General features: G+C 39.0%; 1 protein-coding gene and 1 pseudogene across 2 annotated transcripts in view; both read right to left on the bottom strand.

The window, feature by feature from the left end:
- OPHN1 (oligophrenin 1) overlaps positions 1-21,395 on the bottom strand; it is a 383,582-nt gene that overhangs the window by 40,325 nt on the left and 321,862 nt on the right. For both annotated transcript variants that reach the window (XM_055266931.2, XM_055266932.2), the window contains one exon: positions 15,442-15,601. In XM_055266931.2, coding sequence (XP_055122906.1) covers positions 15,442-15,601 — 160 coding nt within the window. The remainder of the gene's footprint in view (positions 1-15,441; positions 15,602-21,395) is intronic.
- LOC129476549 (uncharacterized) lies at positions 20,577-20,667 on the bottom strand (annotated as a pseudogene).

Here is a 21,395-nt window from a genome sequence, read left to right on the forward strand (position 1 = left end):
GTTACTTCCTCCACTGAAGGCTTAAGCTCCTCAAAGTCAGCCATGAGAGTTGAAATTAACTTTTTCAAACCTCTGTTATTTTGTTGATATTCTGACCTCCTCTCATAAATTATTAATATTCTTAATGACATCTAGATTGGTGAATGCTTTCCAGAAGGTTTTAAATTTACTTTGCCCAGATTCATCAGAGGAATCACTATCTATGGGATCTAAATCCTGATGAAATCTACTTCTTAAATAATAAGACTGGAAAGTTGAATTTATTCCTTGATCCATGGGCTGCAGAATGGATGTTGTATTAGTAGGCATGGAAACAACATTCATTAATCTCCTTGCACATCTCCATCAGAGCTGCTGGGTGGTTAGTACATTGTTAATGGGCAGTGATATTTTGAAAGAGAGCTTTTCTTTTGAGCAGTAGGTCTCAGGAGTGGGCTTAAAATATTCAGTAAAACATGCTGTAGACAGATGTGTTGCCATTCAGGCTTTGTTGTTCCATATATGGAGCATGGGCAGAGTAGATTTTGCATAATTCTTAAGGGCCCTAGGATTTACAGAACAGTCAATGAGCCTTGGCTTCACCAGCTGCATTAGCCCTTAATGAAAAGAGTCAGCCTGTCCTGTGAAACTTTGAACCCAGGCATTGACTTCTTTGCAGCTATGAAAGTCCTACATGGCATCTTCTTCCAATAGAAGGCTATTTCGTGTACATTGAAAATGTGTTTTTTAGTGTTGCCACCTTCATCAATGATCTTAGCTGCATTTTCTGGATAACTTGGTACAGCTTTTACATCAGCACTTGTCACTTCACCTTGCACTTTTATGTCATGGAACTGGTTTATTTCCTTAAACGTCATGAACCAACCTCTGCTAGTTTCGAACTTTTCTTTTGCAGCTTCCTTACTTCCTCAGCCTTCACAGATTGAAGAGTTACAGCCTTCCTGTGGATTAGGCTTTGGCTTAAGGGAATGTTGTGGCTGGTTTGATTTTCTATCCAGACCACTAAAAGTTTCTCCCTATGAGCAATAAGGCTATTTTGGTTTCTTATCATTTGTGTGTTCACTGGAGTAGCACTTTTAATTTTCTTCAAGAATTTTTCCTTTGTATTTACAACTTGGCTAACTGTTTGGCACAAGAGGCCTAGCTTTCAGCCTATCTCAGCTTTCAACATGCCTTCCTCACTAAGCTTAATCATTGCTAGCTTTTGAGTTAACATGAGAGACATGCAACTCCTTCTTTCACTTGCATACTTAGAGGCCTTTGTCGGGTTTTTAATTGGCCTAATTCCAATATTGTTGTGCCTCAGGGAATAGGGAAGCATGAGAGGGAGGGGGTTGAGGAATGGCTGATCGGCGGAGCAGTCAGAACATACAACATTTATTTATTAAGTTTGCTATCTTGTCTGGGTGTAGTTCATGGAGCCGCAAAACAATTACATAGTAACATCAAAGATCACTGACCGCCTATCACCACAACAGATGTAAGAAGGAAAAAAAAGTTTGAAATACTGCAAGAATTATCCTAATGTAACACAGAGACAAGAAGTGAGCCCATGCTGTTGGACAAATGGCTCTGACAGACCTGCTCGAAACAGGATTGCCACCAACATTCAAATTGTTTTTAAAAATGCAATATTTGCAAGAGCAATAAAGTAAAGCACAATAAAGCAAGGTATACCTGATGTAAAGAACCTAGCCTGGAACATACTGAGCACTCAATAAGTGGTAGCTATTGCAATTATTATGAACCCTAAAAAGGACTTAAACCTATATTTCCTTAGAGACTGAGAAAACGCAAGACACACAAAGAGGTGGGGAGCAGGGAGGGAGACAGGGGAGAGGGAGGAAGGGAGGGAGAGAGAGTGAAAGAGGGGGACAGGGAGAGGGAGAGGAGAGTGACAGAGAAAGGGAGGGAAGAACAGAGAAATTTTCAGACTGGAGCAATAGGGAGTGAAGCAGTTACATGCTATGCAAATCAGGTGATATGAACTTAATGGCTCTTCAAGCTCTCTGTCAGATTAAATGATCTTATTTCCCTCCTCCAGTTATAAAAATTATTCACTTCTCATTGAAAAAAAAAAAAAAAAAACCTTCCTCACAGGTTGCTCTTCTTCAAGAAGCTACCCAGGCCTTAAGATAGATATGGGCTCACTGACTTCTAGGATTTATAATGAGAGCTGACAATTCCACCTGGACAGGGTGTTGTCCACATGCCCTGTCTCCTGAAAATATACTGAAAGGCTCATCGGTCAGGAGCTGTTTGAGAGCAGTTTTGCCAATGTGGCAGTAGGCAGAGCTCAGAGAAGGTGCTTAGTAGGCTTAAAACCACACTCTCTTTAAGTGAGAAAAGTCTAGAAAAGCAAAGGGGAAACTTCCTGTTGTGTGTCTTCTCTAAAATTAAAATGTGGCCTGAATAACCCTACAGTCATCATGGATTGCAACATCCTTCCCAAAGCTGGCCTACAGATGCAAACATTCAAGCCAAACTTTAATGTGGAAATATTGGCAATTGCTGTAGTAAGAAGAATCCACTTACCTCTTTTTCTGGTCTGTGGCCCTCCAAAGGCCTCACTTCAAGACTCTTTTTTAACAATGAACATTAACCTGTGTGTTACTGCTATTCCCTTTGGGAAGAGAAATGGAGCAGATTGTCATCCTTGCTCCCAGCCACTCTGGTTTCTTTGCTGTTCAACATGCCAAGCACACTGCTGCCTTGGGCCTTTGTACTAGGTTTTCCCTATTCATGGAATTGCTCTTCCCAAAGATATCTACCATACCTTGTACCCTTACTTTATTCAGTTCTCTGCCTAAATAATACATTAACAGAAGCCTTGTCTGACCATCTTCCATAAAGGAACAACCTACTACCTTGCTTTACTTTTTCTTCAGAGCACTTGCCACCACCTGATGTATTGTTTATTTCCAGCAGAACATAAGACCCACAAAAAAGGGCCTTTGTTTCCTTTGTAACCTAGAACTTCACCTGTCCATAGTAAGCATTTAGTAAGTATTTATTGAATGAAGGGGTGACATTGGTACCTTAAAAACAGGATTATAAACTACAGATATAACTAGTGGAATTGGGAAGGGCAACTTGTGGAAAACTTCACAGTTTCTATTAAGAAAGGAGGAAGGTGGATTAAAGACTTACATGTTAGACCTAAAACCATAAAAACCCTAGAAGAAAACCTAGGCAATACCATTCAGGACATAGGCATGGGCAAGGACTTCATGTCTAAAACACCAAAAGCAATGGCAACAAAAGCCAAAATTGACAAATGGGATCTAATTAAACTAAAGAGCTTCTGCACAGCAAAAGAAACTACCATCAGAGTAAACAGGCAACCTACACAATGGGAGAAAATTTTCACAACCTACTCATCTGACAAAGGGCTAATATCCAGAATCTACAGTGAACTCAAACAAATTTACAAGAAAAAAACAACCCCATCAAAAAGTGGGCGAAGGATATGAACAGACACTTCTCAAAAGAAGACATTTATGCAGCCAAAAAACACATGAAAAAATGCTCATTACTGGCCATCAGAGAAATGCAAATCAAAACCACAATGAGATACCATCTCACACCAGTTAGAATGGCCATCATTAAAAAGTCAGGAAACAACAGGTGCTGGAGAGGATGTGGAGAAATAGGAACACTTTTACACTGTTGGTGGAACTGTAAACTAGTTCAACCATTGTGGAAGTCAGTGTGGCGATTCCTCAGGGATCTAGAACTAGAAATACCATTTGACCCAGCCATCCCATTACTGGGTATATACCCAAAGGCTTATAAATCATGCCGCTATTAAGACACATGCACACGTATGTTTATTTCGGCACTATTCACAATAGCAAAGACTTGGAACCAACCCAAATGTCCAACAACGATAGACTGGATTAAGAAAATGTGGCACATATACACCATGGAATACTATGCAGCCATAAAAAAGGATGAGTTCATGTCCTTTTGTAGGGACATGGATGAAACTGGAAACCATCATACTCAGCAAACTATCGCAAGGGCAAAAAACCAAACACCGCATGTTCTCACTCATAGGTGGGAATTGAACAATGAGAACTCATGGACACAGGAAGGGGAATATCACACTCTGGGGACTGTTGTGGGGTGGGGGGAGGGGGGAGGGATAGCATTAGGAGATATACCTAATGTTAAATGACGAGTTAATGGGTGCAGCACACCAACATGGCACATGTATACATATGTAACAAACCCGTACATTGTGCACATGTACCCTAAAACTTACAGTATAATAATAATAAAAATTAAAAAAAAGAAAGAAAGGAGGAAGGAAAGAGAATATGGGCCCAAGATCTCTTAACTCACTGTTGGCAGCCCAATATTAATGAGAAAACTTTCAGAGCTGACAAGGGAGTTAGAATAGGTCCAAGAAAAGAAACCTAGCAAGCTCTACCTAATGCCCCAGTGGCTTCTTGTGTATCCATGAAAAGGACTTATTCTAAGCAGGTTCTGAGAACGGAATAACAACCTACCCTTTTACAATAGCAGAAATAAAACCAGGCATGGTGGCTCAAGCCTGTAACTCCAGCACTTTGGGAGGCTGAGGTGGGAGGATCACATGAGGTCAGGAGTTCAAGACGAGCTTGGCCAACATGGTGAAACCCTGTCTCTACCAAAAATACGAAAATTAGCCAGGAGTGGTGGTGCACACCCATAATCCTGGCTATTTGGGAGGCTGAGGCAGGAGAATCGCCTAAACCTGGGAGATGGAGACTGCAGTGAGCTTAGATCACGCCACTGCACTCCAAACTGGCTGGCAGAAGTGGAGACTCTGTCTCAAAAAAAAAAAAAAAAAAAAAAAAGGCAGAAATAAATCCTAAAGGAATGGGAAACTCATAGCATATGGAGATTTTCTAAAGGGTCAAATACTAGGTGGCACAGGATGCAAAACCAGTTCCTATGCATCTCATGCAATCATTGTGAAAAGGTAGTGACAGCAGTGATAGAAGGTGGAAATGGTGGTACTAGCTGCTGACCCAGAAGACTGACTAAAATGGCTTTGATGGAATAAACTTTTTCCAAGTTCAAGCCATGGGTCAGAGTTAGTTTTAATGGTCAACTCTTCTACAATGTTTACTACATGTCAGGTACATGTCTAAGTGTTTTATGTATATTAACTCATTTATTGATTGTTCACAAGTTCCTTTCTCCAAACACAAATTCCTTTCTCTGCAAAGACGACTTGGGCTTGAAGGACATGATTGATCAACCAGCGCATTAGGATAACCACAAAATAAATCCCTCTATCTACCCCTTTCCACAGGATTAAGGGAGGAAAGAATAATTAGAAAGCTGAATGAATGGAAAGCTGAGAAAATTATCACTAGAACTTGACAGGGTATAGGCCTTCCTTTTCCCTCCTCTGGACACTGTAGTGGTTCTTCTGTAGCTGAAAAATTAAGTAGGAATTCCTAACTCATAGACAGACTAGATCAACTCACTGGGGAGAAGACTAGAAAGAGGATGTGAGGCCAAAGGCTTGGCTGGGAATAAAGAATGTGCATTGTCCAAGGCCACCTGATAGTAAGAAGCAGGGCTATGATATGAACTCAGAAGTGTCTGACTTCAAGGCTAACACTCTTTCCACTATAAACCATAGAAGGAAACATTTTAAGTTTAAAAATAACTCCTCGGGTAGAAACAGTATCAGGCAGAACTTATTTTCCCACCCTCCAAAACTCCAGAAAAAGGACAGACTGATCTGGCTTTCTGTGGACTGGTTAAGAACAATTAGGGCTTCATGGTCTCTGATAGTGACTTCAGAAAAAAATCCCAGAAGGTGGCCAAAGTAGAGTCTGGGGGCAAACCAGTGCTTACTTGTTTTCTGGGCATATGGTTGGCACTGAGTACCATTCTAAAGGCCTGGTCTAAGAGAACTCAATATCCAAGGAATATTATTTCATTCTGATGGGCCTTGGCTGTTGTTTTCGGTTCTATTCAGGAAGGAGCCCAACTCCTGGAATCCCTCTCCTGAAGGCTTCTGGGAACTAAATCTGGATAATTTGCTGGGCTTTGAGACACTGCCAGGAGAGCGATCACCTCCACTGGGAAGAGGGTTAATGAACTGCTTGCCTGAGTTTGGTCACATATTAACCCCCTTACGGATTCTTCTCTGTCATGTCTTTATGTGTGAAAGAGAGAAGAAATTTAATATAAGATGGTCATTTCCAATTGCCAAAGGCCAAGAGATCCAGACTCATTCTAACTCTTAGAAATCTTGGCAGAAATGAGCAACTATCCAGATTCTTTCCAGATGTCGCTTCAGGGCTGCAAATATCAGATTGTACAAAAAAACATTTTGCCTTTCTATAAATCAAAGCTACAAGACTTGGCCCTGATGAATCCCAGCTTTCCAATTGAGTCTCCATTAACACTCTGGCTAAGGCTATGTTGAGCTTTCTGGGTTCTGGTTATATTAGCAAAAACCATAGTCTTAACTACACTAGAAACAAAGGTGGCAACAGGGTCAAAAGTAATGAGCTCTTAGCATTTGGCACAGACCACATTAAACATCAAGTGTGTCACCGAGTTTGCTTAGAGTATGTAGAGAACTTTGAAAGTATCACGTCTGTTGTTACCAAGAGCCAGCTTTTTATAAAAGGGCTGTCACTAAGGCCGTCTTTGGTCTCAGCAACACATAGTCTTTAAGGCCTTTTTAGATGTAACATTCTAGAATCCTGTCTAGTCCTACTCATCCAATATACTTATGGGAAAAATGATGTCCAAAGAGGGGGAAGTGACTTGCCCAAGGCCCCAAAGCTAGTAGATGGTAGAACTGAGACTAGAATCCAAGAGTTCTAATGCCCAATCGGGTGTCATTTCCCCTAAAAAACAGTACCTCCTGCCTGAAACAGCTGTAGACTTCCATTGATTATATCTAACCGGTCTGTAATCCATGTTCTAATTGGCTGTCCATTCCCCTTCCCAGTTGTCTTGGGAAGAAAATATCAAGGGAGAGAGAAGATAAAGTCAGATCCTGTTAAGGATATCTCTATCTACTCAGCATGGATTGTGAGTTTTCTACTAAGAATGAGATGGCAGATTCCAAGTGCAGTTTCTTTTTAGATCAACTTAAGATGCTTTTAGGTTGGGAAATTAAAGAGTTTCTCTATCATTTAACAACCATAAACAATGGTGTAACAGCTTCTAAGAAAAGCCTCTTTTGACTACAAAGACTTAGTAGATACCAAGGTATTAATAAAAGTATTAGGAGGTAATGCCACCACAAAGACAGAGCTCATCTCCTGTCAATACAGCAAAGGGGTGGTGGTATAGGGCAGGGGCAAGTAGTAAAATTTAGTGGCCAATGTACTATGTACAAAGTACTTGAAACATTTATCTCATTGACTCCTCCCAAAAACTCTATGAAGTAGGTCTAATTATTGGTATCATTTTTTTTTAAATGAGGGAAACAAGGCTCAGGTGGGTAAACTGGCTTGTTTAGATGACCACCCAGCTAGTAAAGGATAAAGTTGGGATGTAATCCCTGGGCTGTCTAGTTTAAAGCTATTTTTCCATTCTTTCCATTATTCTCACCTCTAGGGATATCTGAAGAGCTCACAGAGGTAGCCTGGACATTTTCAGAGTTCTTGGTAAGGAGTCTTAATCTAAGAAAGTAGCAATGACCCAGCTTTCAGTCTCCAAATCTCAGAGCAAAGAAAACGTCCGCCCAATCTCTCATTGCTCCTCAATTGATTCCTGTTCTCTGAAATTCCTATTAGCCTATCACCAGACTGCTGAAGCTCAGTCTGCTTTAAGTCTAGCTGCCAAAGTACACCTATCTGGCCCTCTGGCACACTGGCCCCAGTCTTACTGTATTATCTAGACTCTGGTGTTCCAACCGGAGACCTCAGGCCACTCAAAGGAGAACAGCAAAGGAAAAAATATATGATACAAGAAAATCGCTGGCCATTGAGGGGAATGGACAATATGACCTTGGAGATATTTTCAAATTCTCAAAAATCTCTGATTCTATATTCTCCCCCCCACACACACACTAGAAGCCTCCAAAAAGAAAATAAAAACAGATATTTGATTTTGATAGTCCATAGAAACTTAACCTCTGTAGACCTCAGTTTACCTGTAAGTAAATACTACATAAAGTTGTGAGAAATCGAGGAGATGCTTTGCGTCAAATGTATAGCACCATGTCTGACACATGGCAAGCTGTCAAAAAATGCTATCGTTTTTACTGTGATAACTATTATTACAGCCCCAGCTAGAGAGAGAAAAAGGGAAGGAGTGGATATTTTCACCTCATTCTGAATCATCGGCATAATTCTTAGGATGACCAGAATCAAAAGGGGAATCTTTTCTGCTCTCTGAATGTTGGGGCAAACCTCAGATCACAACTGCATCCTACATTTATCACCCTATCTCATTGGGTTTGGACATGCTTATTCACCTCAAACAGGGCCTGACTTCACTTCAAAGCTATAAATAACTGGGCATTTGAAGAATGTGTGAAGATCTCCACTTAGCCAAGGTGGAAAACTTGAAGCTACGTTTTCAAAGATTCATTGTAACTAATAAATACATCTGAAATCTCCCATCTAAAATCTCCCAATCTTAATAATTCTCTGCTCAAAGATATTTTTTCTCCAGGTTACATTTTGATCTTAATATTCACACTTAAAGATATTTTTTCTCCAGATTCAATTGAGAATGTTTGCCAAATTTCAAGCTAAATACATATTAGATTCACACGTACAGACTAATGAAAATATCCTTACATGTACAGATAATAAAAATGTTATTTTCAATAACTTTTAGCTTAACCTTATCATTTCAGAAATTAAATGTGAAGAAGTAGAGTCTTGGCTTAATTAGATTCTCTCTCTTTACACATACCGACAACCCCCCCACCAAGTGTGTGTGTGTGTGTGTGTGTGTGTGTGTGTTTGTGTGTGTGTGTATAGGTAGGTAGATATAGAGATACATTCTAAAATACAAATGTATAAAATATAAATCTATACAGTAAAATCTATAAAATATAACTATATATTTACATTTACTTATATTTTAAAATATCTATCTATCTATCTTATTCCAGAAATCAGTTGGAGGGACACACTCATCTGTTCTCTTGCTACCCTCTGGTGGCAGACTGAAATTCACAAACACCACCTTTTAGAGAAAGGAGAGACAGACCAGGACTGGAAGGGTCTGTTTCCTCTAAGTTGCTAGACTGGGTGTCTGAAAAGTATATAAATCAGAGCCATTTCTTAACAGAGTCTCTTGTTTGCCTTCTCAAATCCATTACATTGCTACGACATGGGCTTTTTTCCTGGATGAGGTCTCATTTGGCCGTTTGGGAACATAGGCAACACTGGAGTTCCCACAAACTCCACACTGAGAATAACCCAGCTTTCTCCGGCCAGTTTATAGGAAGAACTGCCTTCAACCATCCATGTCTGCAGAAAAGACTATACCATTCAGTCTTCCATTTCCCTGAACCATATATCTTAAGCGGTAAGACTAAAATCCATTTTGACATACACCAATAATAGATTTTCTGATTATCTCAAAAATAATCAACTATTCTCCCAGAAAACTATACTTAACACAGTTAGGCAAGATCCTTCCTGTATGATTAAAAAGCAGATGCCCACCCACTAAAAAGGAAAGACTGGAAATAAGGAGGGAACTCAAGAATAGCTAGAACAGCTAAGTCAACATCAATGATGCAAAGAGAAGCACAGCTTACATCTCAATAAAACAGGTCCCCCTTTCCCTGAGGGGCAGCCTTAACCTGATAGACCTAAATTTAAGTCTCAGCTTTGCCACTTACTACACTCGATGCCTCCATTTCCTAATCTCGGAAATGGAAATAAAATCCATCATTCACAGAGTTACAAAAAGGACTAAACGAGCTAGAAATATGCTGTCCCACACTGATTCCATGTTCACTGAATACAAATCTATGTCCACCGGGGCAGAATCACTGCTTTCTAGCTCTTTGAGAGTGGTCTTGGGAGCAATAAAGGAGGAAAATGGCTGATGCCAGGTTGTGTAGGTGAGAAAATGAGTTTGCAAAGCACAAGTTAGACAACTGGTAAAAGTTTGTGGCTGGTATCCGTGTTCTTTTATAAACTAGTTGGGAAGAACTGTGGGGGAGAGCTGATGTTCCAAACAGTAGACAAGCAGGAATGGAGCTGCAGAAATGCAAACCTGTTACCACTACCGTGGCATGCGAAAAGAGGCTTCACATAAAATGAAAAGCTTGGACCTGAAGGTCTTTAGGGCCCCTTTCCACTTCTAAAATTCAAATGGATCTACCCTATATTTTGTCCCCTTAGGTGAAATAGCTCTGTCCTCAAAACTAAATTGCTAAGAACTGCCTTCAGAGATGACCTCTCTCTTCCCCACTAATTCCCAGCAGCTCCCCAAAACAAAATGTTCAGAAAACAGAAGTCAACCTTCCTCTGTCAGTCCAAATTACCTCTATGCCTCAAGCCAACAACATCAGGTTCAAGCACCCTGATACATACTGCTAAGTGAGATGGGAAGAGAGAGAACTTCAGAATAATTGGCAATGTTGTTCTAGGGAATCAGTGTAGAGGTAGATCTTCTCCTATTATTTACCTACTTTCTATCTTAAAAAAGAAAAAATTTAGAAAAGATCATTCAAGTTGTTAAAAAAAAAATTTAAGAAAGACTTAGTAATAGACTCCTTTAAGCATCAACTCTTCTGATTCACTTACATTGTATTTACAGACCCTGGATGCTCTTAAAAGAGAGACTGAAAGAAAGGAATAACAAAGAAACTTAAAACCAATGTGTTTAAGCCCTTTTCTATTAAAGAGCAAGTGTAAATGGAAAAAACACATTACTGAAATTATAATATATTTCAACTGAAAAATCATACCTCATTAACTGAACAACTTGGCAGGAACATATAATCCCTGATATGTGTGAAGCGGCATCAGCCCTCACACATATTATCTCTTTTAATCCCACAACCACCGTGTGAGGTTACACCTCCATAAGGTCTAGAATTTCTGGAACATTCTCACCCACATATCGTTCTGCTATTTTTCAAAAAAGGGAACTTGATAAGTATTTAATAAACTGGGATTTCATTTCATATCTCCATGTAAGATGTTTCATTTGAAATACATTCATAAATCAGAAAAGATCCTTGGTTACCATGGCTTTGTTTGGAAAACATGGTCAGTGTACATCTCTGGTATCACACAAAGGTCAGAACTTCGACTACTTAACACATATTAACAGGTTACAACAGTGTGAAAACCTCACTTAACAGCTGACCACTAGTTAATAGAAATGGCCTCCTATTACATCCTGGGAATAAGAGATAACTAGCATTTAATTGCTTTTCAAATCATGCCACATAATATGCTTCGGACATAGCAAAATCACACTTTTATGAACTAGATTGGGATTGAGGTCATTTGCCAACCAACACATTTTCTAATAAAATTTAAGTTGGCATTTGCCCCTAAAAAATGCATAGAATAAAAACAAAAGAAAAATTATTTGTTATACTAATGATGAGATGCTGTGTCACTCCTTTATCCACTTATAAATGAATTAGGACATTTAAAATACAATGAATCATCATATAATGAATGTTCAGAATATGCTTCCAAGGCTCCCTACTGCCTTCAGGATAAAGACCAAACTCCTTAGCCAGGCATACAAGACCCATGATCTGACCACCAAATGCTAGGATTAGAAAATTATTTTCTATCAAAAATCTTCACTATGTGGATGACCCTTCAGCAACTCTTGCCTCAAAGTTCCTTAGCTCTCTCATCTATAATGACCCTCACGTTCACTTACTTCAGGTACCCATTTGCAAAACACATAACAAAGATCTAGAGGTGGTAAAGTATACATTTGAACTGCCTGATTTCAAATTTGAGCTCCAACATTTACTTACTCCATGACCCTGGAAAAGTCACTTAACTTCTCTGTACCTTGGTTTCTTCTTACGTGAAATGAGGTGTAAATGTGCTAATATGTGTAAAATGCTTTAAATAATTTTTTTTCAAATATTAATTAACGTCCCTATAAAGTTTTGTGTGGACATGTTTTCATTTCTTTGGGATAAATGCCCAGGAGTGTAAATGATGGATCCGATCAGCAGTTGGTATTGCCACTATACTTTTTTTAACGTTACCTATTCTAATAGGTGTGTAGAGATCTCTCATCATGGTCTTAATTTGTATTTCCCTAATGGCTAGTGATCTTGAACATCTTTTCATATACTTAATTGCCACGCATACGTCATGTTCATGTCTTTTGCCCACTTTCTAATTAGATTGAATTTTTGTGCTGTTGAGCTTTGAGAGTTCTTTGTATAGTCTAGATACTAATCCTTTGTCAGATATGTGGTTTGCAAATATTTTCTCCAAATCTCGGTAGCTTTTTTTTCCATCTTATTAAATAGGGTCATTCACAGAGCAAAAATTTTTAAATTTCATGAAGTCAATTTATTGATTTTTTTCTTTAATGGATTATGCTTTTGGTGTCATGTCTCCTCAATAAGTCCTAGGCTCCAACAGTTTTCTATATTATCTTCTACAAGTTTTAGTTTTATGATTTATATGTAAATGTATGATCCTTTTTGAGCTCATTTTTATATAAAATGAGAGGTTTAGGTTGAGGTTCACTTTCATTACCTATACAGCTGCAATTGCTCCAATACAATTCATTGAAATGACTACCCTCTCTCCCTTGAAATGCTTTTGTACCTTCATGAAAAATAATCAGGCCATACTCTGTAGGGCTATTTGTGGATTCTCTATTCTGTTCTATTTGTTTATGTAAGAAGTAGATAAGAGGACTTATCGAGTTACCTCTGCCAATTGTACACTGTCTTGATTACTGAAGCAATACAGTAAGCATTAATATTATTAATACCTACCTCCAGTTTATTCTTTTTCAAAATTGTATTAGCCCTTACAGTTCCTTTCCATTTCTGCATATATGTTAGTATTATCTTGTTTTTATCTACAAAAACTCTTGCTGGGATTTTGATATTGATTACCTTAAACTTATAATTTTTAAAGAATTGACATCCTTACCATGTTGAGTCTTCCACTTCATGAACACAGTATGTATCTCAATTTATCTAGATTTTCTTTGACTTCCTTCATATTCTCCACATTGCAGCCAGAGTAAGCCTGTTAAGCCTAAATCAAATCCTGTCACTCTCATGCTCAAAATCCCCCTTCTATCTTACCCAGGCAGAGCAAATCTAAAATTCTTCCAGTGGATTATAAGGCTCCACTACAGGATCTAGTCTGTCCCTCTCCATTATCTCTTCCAGCCCATCTTTTTCTATTTCATCTTTTGCTTAATCCACTCTAGTTAGTCTGGCCTCCTTGTTGTATCGTGAATATGACAAGCACACTTCTGCCTCTGGGATTTTGCACTTACCATTTCCTCAGCCTAGAATCCTTTCTCTCTGAATAGGTGAATGAATCATTCCTCTACTCCCTATCGATCTCTGCTGAAAGGTCATCTTCTCTGTGAGGCCCTCCTCATTTCCTTATTTTCTCCTTTCCTATCTGCATTTGAAATTGCAAAACCACTTTCCAACCCTTCCTATTTCCCTTCTCTGCTTTTCTCCTTAATGCTCATTACAATCTAAAATATTATATACTTTACTTACTTTGAATACTGCTTGTTTACTTTTTCTAAATATAAACTCTATGAAGATGATATCTAGAGTTCCTAAAACAGTACATCATAAAGTGGGTACTCGACACGTATTTGTTGGATGAATCAATCGATTTATCAATTTATCACATCTGGGCTCTAGAACAGGGGTCAGCAAATTACAGCCCACAGGCCTGTTTCCCATTTTGTAAATAGAATTTTACTAGAACACATCCACAACTATCTGTTTCCATATTGTCTACGGCTGTTTTCTCACTACAATGGCAAAGCTAAGTAGTTGTGACAGAGATCCATGACCTGCAAAGGCTTAAGTATTTATTATATGGTCCTTTAAGGAAAAGCTTTCTAATCCCTGCTTTAGATTCACATAGTCAACTGCTCGCCAGGCATTGCTCTCTGGATGTCTTTCAGAAATCTCAAATGTGACCTGTCCCAAACTGAACTTTTCTCTATCTCCCTCAAACTTTCCCATTCTGAATTTCTTATATGTATGAAGGACAGCCCCATCCACCCAGTCAGCCAAGTCAGAAAATCAGGATTCAGAAATCTCCCTCTCCCACATCCTTGGTGACTTCCAGTCACCAAGTCCTGCTGCTTTTGCCTCCCTGTCCTTCTTTATTGAATTATGCTTTTCCCTAGGATGGCACTAGCTGCTATGAAGCTTATATCCCAGTGTGTAGGGCCATCTGTTGCAAGTGTACAAGAATTTGTCAATAAATATTTGTCTTAACCTCATTCTGGGCATTATTTTCTGACTCTACTTTTGTTTTTACCTTTTGTACTTGACCTGATTATAAAGTATGATGCCTTATTTTTTATGTGCAATATAAAATATGCTACCATATATACTTTTGGAATGAGATGGGGTTCAAATAAGTATAAGTATTGATTTATTTTTAGTTTTGATGGAGTTCAGGACCTGCTATCCCAAAATATGGCACCTTGGCATTGGTGGAAACAGCAGAAGCAAGAAGGTTTCTCTACCTTCTCCCCTGGAGCAGGCCATAAAAGAATTCTCTGACCTTCCTCTGAAGTAGGTCATTCCAGAGGTCCTCTCCCTATAACTGGAGGAAAAGAACATCCCTATCCTCGAAGACACAGAAACACCAAGAAGAATCTGAACAAACAAGCCTTGCTAAGATCCCCCTAAGTTTATTACCATTAGATCATATCCTTCTGTCTTCTAATCACTAATCTTCATAACGATCCATTTCATCAAACTTAGTATAAAAAATGCAAGAGTTTATCTGCTTCTTTGGGTCTTCATTTCTAAAGGTTCTTGTGCCATGTAAAACTTATTAAATAAATTTGTATGCTTTTCTCTTGTTAATCAGTCTTTTGTTATAGGGGTCTCAGCCATGAAACTGGCAATGGGTGAGAACATAAATATCTTCTCCCCTACAGTTTCATTGTATATAGACCGTTTTTATACTATCATTTTCCTATTTACCTATCTGTCACCATACTACACATTGTTAACACCTTAAAGGCACAGACAGTGACTCTTTCTTCTTCATTACCCCCAGTATTTAGCATGGTGTCTGAAAATAATATAGTTATAAGCTTAAGCAATGTTTGCTGAATAAATGAATTTCCCAGGGTCAGAGTTGCCATTAAATGTCATTGTGTCATAATGGGATTTCCTTTCACTGTCAACGTGAGCCAAGGAGGAAGACACAGCACAAAAAGGCAGTTGGGGGAAAGTGTCACATGTTTGGAAGAGAGGTAGTGAGAATAGAAAATGCATACCTTGCCAAAGTGCTCGATTAGTATTTCCACCACAATGTTCTGGAATTTGATGTTCATCATGGCGGCCACAGTGTCCTCCTGAGCTCTCATCAGGGTGGGCCCAAAGATCACTCCCATGTTGGAAGGGGTCATAAGATTCTCTTTGCTGTGCTCACACACACTGCCAGAAGAAAAGGGGCAAGATTAACAAAATTTGCTCCAGTATCCCCTTACAACCAAGACTGTTTTAGGTGCTATAGAGGGTAAGAGAAAAGAAAATGTAGAAGGAAAGGAGCAGCCTAAAGTATGTATCGGAAGGCAAGATTACAAAGGAAACAATCGGCAAAGAATACAAGATAGTATAAAACTAGGAATCAAAGTGGTTAGACATAGCTAACCTAGCTAACAGCATTGAAGGAATTAAGAGACAGACGGGGATGTGGGGAGGGACTATAGCTAGTGGGATACTATTTGGAGAGGCAGGAGGGAAGCAAGAGGACATTAAAAGCGAGAGGAACAGCCCATATAAGTACAAAGCATGTACAAAGAACCACAAAGCACATTGAGAGAATGCCTACTAGTCTCTTAAATCAGCCCCTTCCCGACCCCCGTCAGAGAAGCAAAAACCTGAAAGAGCTGAAAGGGATCATTAAGATTTGCCCTTGATCATCTTCTTTATTTTACAGATGAAAAAACATAGGCCCAAAGAAGGAAAGGAATTTGCTCAAAGTCAGAGTCAATTAGCTGTAGAGTAGAACGTGCAATCCCAGATTTTCTGATCCCTAGTCACTTTCATTGCTTAAATTCCCTTTAGTGCTTCCTACTTTGGGATGGGGCCAATTCTCTTCAAAGTGACAAATGAGGCCTTCCATAACTTGAGTAACTTGACCCCTATTTCCAATCCCTACTCACTGCTTAGGCTCTGAAGCTGGGTTTGAATCCCAACACGGCCACTTACCAGCTGCGCAACAGTGAGTTCACTCACTCTAACCTCTCTGAACTTCAGTTTTCCCACCTGGGAAAATAGCACCCACTTCAGAGAGTGGTTGAATAAATAAAGATAAATTGCTTCAGCATGGTACCTGGCACCCTGGGAAGTATCTGTTGTTGTTATTACCTCTCCAGGAGCCTTCAGGTACTGCTGACCTCTGACACTCTTGTTATACTAAACTGCTTAGATTGTTTCAGACCCCCAAACCTCTCTGCTCATTTCATTCTCTCTACCTGGAATATCCCCCTCTCCCTACATCTACAAAATGTCTATCTATCCTTGGAGATGCACATAACGTTACATCTCCTTCAGGGAGACCAGAGCCCACTGTGCTCATCTTAACTAAAACCACTGGCAAGCAGAGTAAGTTGCAATTTTCTGTTTACTTATCTGCCTCTCCTACTAAATGATAAACAACTTCCAAGTGTGTGTGCCTGCCACACAGCAGGTACTAATGAATTATTTGTAAAGGAATTGAGCTCCCTAGTGCTGTTTCAAACAGTCCTGGATCCAGCCAAGTAAAAGGCAAGAATCTCTTTTGGTCAGTTTGGCTGTAGGAACAGCCCAACTGACTACCCAAAGCACTCACTCTCCACACCTACCAAGGCTAAGGCCCAGAAGAGAATGGCAGGTTCTTAACACTGAGTGGGTAATTGAGGTGGACAGAATCCTTAGACAAATCTTAATGTGAAGTCTGTTAAGCCCTAGACAAAGGCTGAGTACCATTCAGATGGAAATGAACAGCAACCAGTCATAGCTTTTGATATTGCTGGGCTGGTGATGTGTTCCTTTTAACAGTTTCAATACCCCTGCAATTAATCTTTATTCTTTAGTGACGGAAGTTTTTTTCAGATATTAAAATGGAAAAGTATCTCCATGCTAAGACCAAGTGACCCTAAAAGGCTAAACCACAAGGACACTTGTGTATCTCCTTTTGTGAGCTTTGAAAGGAACTGATCTTGTTCAGTGTCCCAGCAGCTCACAGAATCATCACAACTCCAAAAAGCAGAGTATTTTAGCTTTGAAGCCTAGGTTTACCAAGAGCAAAGCACTTGGCAAGGTCATATGGCAAGGCAGAGATTCAAGCCCATATTTGTTGCTCCCCAAGTCTTATAGTCTTCCCATTGCATCCCACTGCCTGCTTGTCTAACTTTTCTGGAGAAATCAAAACTCATATGTGAGCTCTTCTAAGCTAAAGCCACCTTCTGATTCTCTGAGGGAGTTACTTGGCATCCCATTTAGGGTACTCTTCCTTCTTGGCCTTCTTATGAGATTTGGAAGTTCACCTATTCTTTGGAGAAATTGCTTTGCATTTAGCGTCTCTCTTTTTATTATATATTTTGAAAACCAGTATGGGGGATAAGTAACATCCCAAATTGTGGGTTAACAAGATGAATGAAACCAAAAACAAGAGTATGTGATGTTATTTGACAGCAAAGGAATCTTGAACTCTCTAGTCCACTGAGGTTGGTTGTGAGAAGTCTCCAGTACAGAATAAAATGATTCTGATTGCATGTTTTAGATTAGAGGTCAGAAATTTAAATGTCCAGAGGTGCAAGGCAGGTAACTTACATGAGAGAAATGGGCCTGGTGAGAAGTGGCTGCCACATTTAAACAAGCAAACATTCTTTAGACCACCATTTTCCCACCACTCACTTAGAGACATACCATCAACAGAATTACTTCTAGTTTTAAGAAAGGGAAATTCCTAGGTCACATCTAATGTAACTCTAATACAAAGTTTGTTAAAACACTTGGGAGTGGTGGGGCCTATGGCAAATTAGAAGCTTGTGCCCATTCCAAAGCAAGAAACCACTACTCAACCCCAACTGATTGCTGCCACGTGGGCATGCAGATCCAGTGTGCTAACATCCTCTTTTTTTCCTGAGATGTATACTTTGATATGAACTATCTGGATTTTTTAAATGTTTAAGCCAAATCACTTTTTTCCCAAAACACTGCAGGACAAATAAAATATATTTGTGGCCTGGACCTTGTCAATAGATTGCCATACTGAGACCTCTGGCAGAATGAGAGGCTATCTGTATGAACTTTTAGGTCTCGCCCAGCTTTAGCACCCAATAATTCTAAGAACTGTATGCCCTCTGACTCCTAAACAAGGAAGCTACCTTCAATATTTTTGGTTCTTTTACTAAAGTACTGTGTCTCTGGGCCTATCTTTTTCCATCCTTAGGTATCTGTTCCCTCATCTGTAAAATGAAGTTATTAGGTGATCTAAGGGGACTTCCAGCTCTGACAATTAAGTGAATCTCAGAAAGTAGTGCTCTCGAAAATAATTGGGGGCAAAGACAACCACACACTGTGCGTCCCCTGTTAGAAGAACATAGAACCATCTATTAAGTATGCTTGCGTTTCCCACCCTATACAGACATACATACAAGCGCACACACACACACACACACATATATATACACACACACCCCCCAGAAACACAAAACTAAAAAGGAAGCAGAAATCTGAACACAGAATAATGGATATTATTACATTATTACTCATTTCTTTTTAGATGTGATAATGTTATGTTTATAAACAGTTCTCATCTTTTCAACACACAAACTGAAATATTTATGGATGAAATAATATGATGTCTTAGATTTGATTCAAAATAACATGGGAGGAGGGGAAATGGGTGGGGAAATAGTTGAAACAAGATTGGCCATGTGTTGATTACAGCTGAAGGAGGGGTGATGGACACATAATACTTCCCTATACTGTTTCTTCTATTTTCATATATACTTGAAATCTTGCATAATAAAAAATACTTCAAAAGGAAAAGACAATAGTGCAGGGGAGAGTGAGTCAGTGTCACAAGCGAACAGGTCCCTATCCCCAAGAATGGTGCCTTTATTTTTATTTTTATTTTTTTATTTATTTATTTTTGAGATGGAATCTCACTCTGTTGCCCAGGGTGGAGTGCACTGGCACCATCTTGGCTCACTGCAACCTCCGCCTCCCGGGTTCATGCCATTCTCCTGCCTCAGCCTCCCAAGTAGCTGGGACTACAGGTGCCCACCACCACGCCCGGCTAATTTTTTGTATTTTTAGTAGAGACGGGGTTTCACCGTGTTAGCCAGGATGGTCTTGATCTCCTGACCTCGTGATCCACCCACCTCGGCCTCCCAAAGTGCTGGGATTACAGGCATGAGCCACTGTGCCCGGCCAAATGGTGCCTTTTTTTTTTAAGGGCTGACAGTTTTGGCTTCCTCCACTGGTGTTATATTATCTGTCATTTACTTTAAATACTTCAACAAAGTCCATACGATGTCATGAATTTCATCAGTCATCAGTTACAAGCACGACATTATTTATGTACCACTAAGAAAGAAAAGTAATTTCATTGTCATATCATCATGTAATATTTTTGAAGACATTTTAAATAGAAAATAAACTCAACAATGAACATAATTTAACTTAAGTGACTACAATATGAGCAGTTCATGCATGTGGAGGCCACGATAATTACATCAAACTGCTGCCTGACAAGTGTAATTTTAAGAAACCATTGATTTTCAGATGTGTACAGAATTCAGATTACAATTTGAGAAAAAGTGTTATTAGAACTGATGAAATTTGGTTTATGTGCTTGTTAGTTTTCATGTATACTCTAAAACATATTAGTTATGATTGTAGTATTCTAATTGTGAATACACACATACTCTAGGGGTGATTAATGAGTATTTAAAAGACTCAGGTAAAAGCCAGAGGGGCTCCTATAAGTTTCAGCTAACATTATCTCCAACCAACACCAAAGGCTTTGTTAATGAGCATAACATAAGGTAAAAATGAATTATCATTGCCTAGATGTATTAAAGACATATGGACTAGCTGAAAATATTGTACTGACACTCCCAGCCTTGCATTGACAGAGTAGAAAAATATAGCAATGGTTAATCTTAATATCAGTAAGGTGAATCAACCAATCTTATGCATCTTCAGATGTGATGCAGCATCTGGTATACAACATCACCTATGATTTGTTCCAGCCAACAAATAGTCAACTTGAATCCATCTAGCCTTTAGATATAACTTCTACTTTACAAAACATACAAGAAGTAGAGGAATTAGCTGAAATATATGACAAAGAAGAAAGCAGACAAAACTAGGAAGTCACATTCTACAGGACAATTGGTCTTCTCTTGATGGTAAAACAGTATCATTAAAAAAAGGCACTGGGCAGGGGCCATGCTAATCTTCTTTGTATCGTTCCAATTCTAGTGTATGTACTGCCAAAACACTCCTCAACAAATGCAAAAGAACAGAAATCATAACAAACAGTCTCTCAGACCACAGTGCAATCAAATTAGAACTCAGGATTAACAAACTCACTCAAAACCATACAACTACATGGAAACTGAACAGCCTGCTCCTGAGTGACTACTGGGTAAATAACGAAATTAAGGCAGAAATAAATAAGTCCTTCGAAAACAATGAGAACAAAGACACAAAATTCCAGAATCTCTGGGACACAGCTAAAGCAGTATTCACAGGGAAATTTATAGCACTAAATGTCCACAGGAGAAAGCAGGAAAGACATAAAATCGAAACACTAACATCACAATTAAAAGAACTAGAGAAGCAAGAGGAAACAAACTGAAAAGCTAGCAGAACACAAGAAATAACTAAGATCAGAGCAGAACTGAAAAAGATAGAGACACGAAAAATGCATTAAAAAAAAATCAATGAATCCAGGAGCTGGTTTTTTAAAAGATTAGCTAAACAGATAGACTGTTAGCCAGACTAATAAAGAAGAAAAGAGAGAAAAATCATATAGACACAATAAAAAATGATAAAGGGGATATCACCACTGATAACACAGAAATACAAACTACCATCGGAGAATACTATAAATACCTCTACACGAATAAACTAGAAAATCTAGAAGAAATGGATACATTCCTAGACACCTACACCCTCCCAAGACTAAACCAGGAAGAAGTTGTATCCCCGAATAGACCAATAACAA

This window comes from Symphalangus syndactylus, chromosome X (genome assembly GCF_028878055.3).
Source record: "Symphalangus syndactylus isolate Jambi chromosome X, NHGRI_mSymSyn1-v2.1_pri, whole genome shotgun sequence".
NCBI classification, from domain to species: Eukaryota; Metazoa; Chordata; class Mammalia; order Primates; family Hylobatidae; genus Symphalangus; species Symphalangus syndactylus.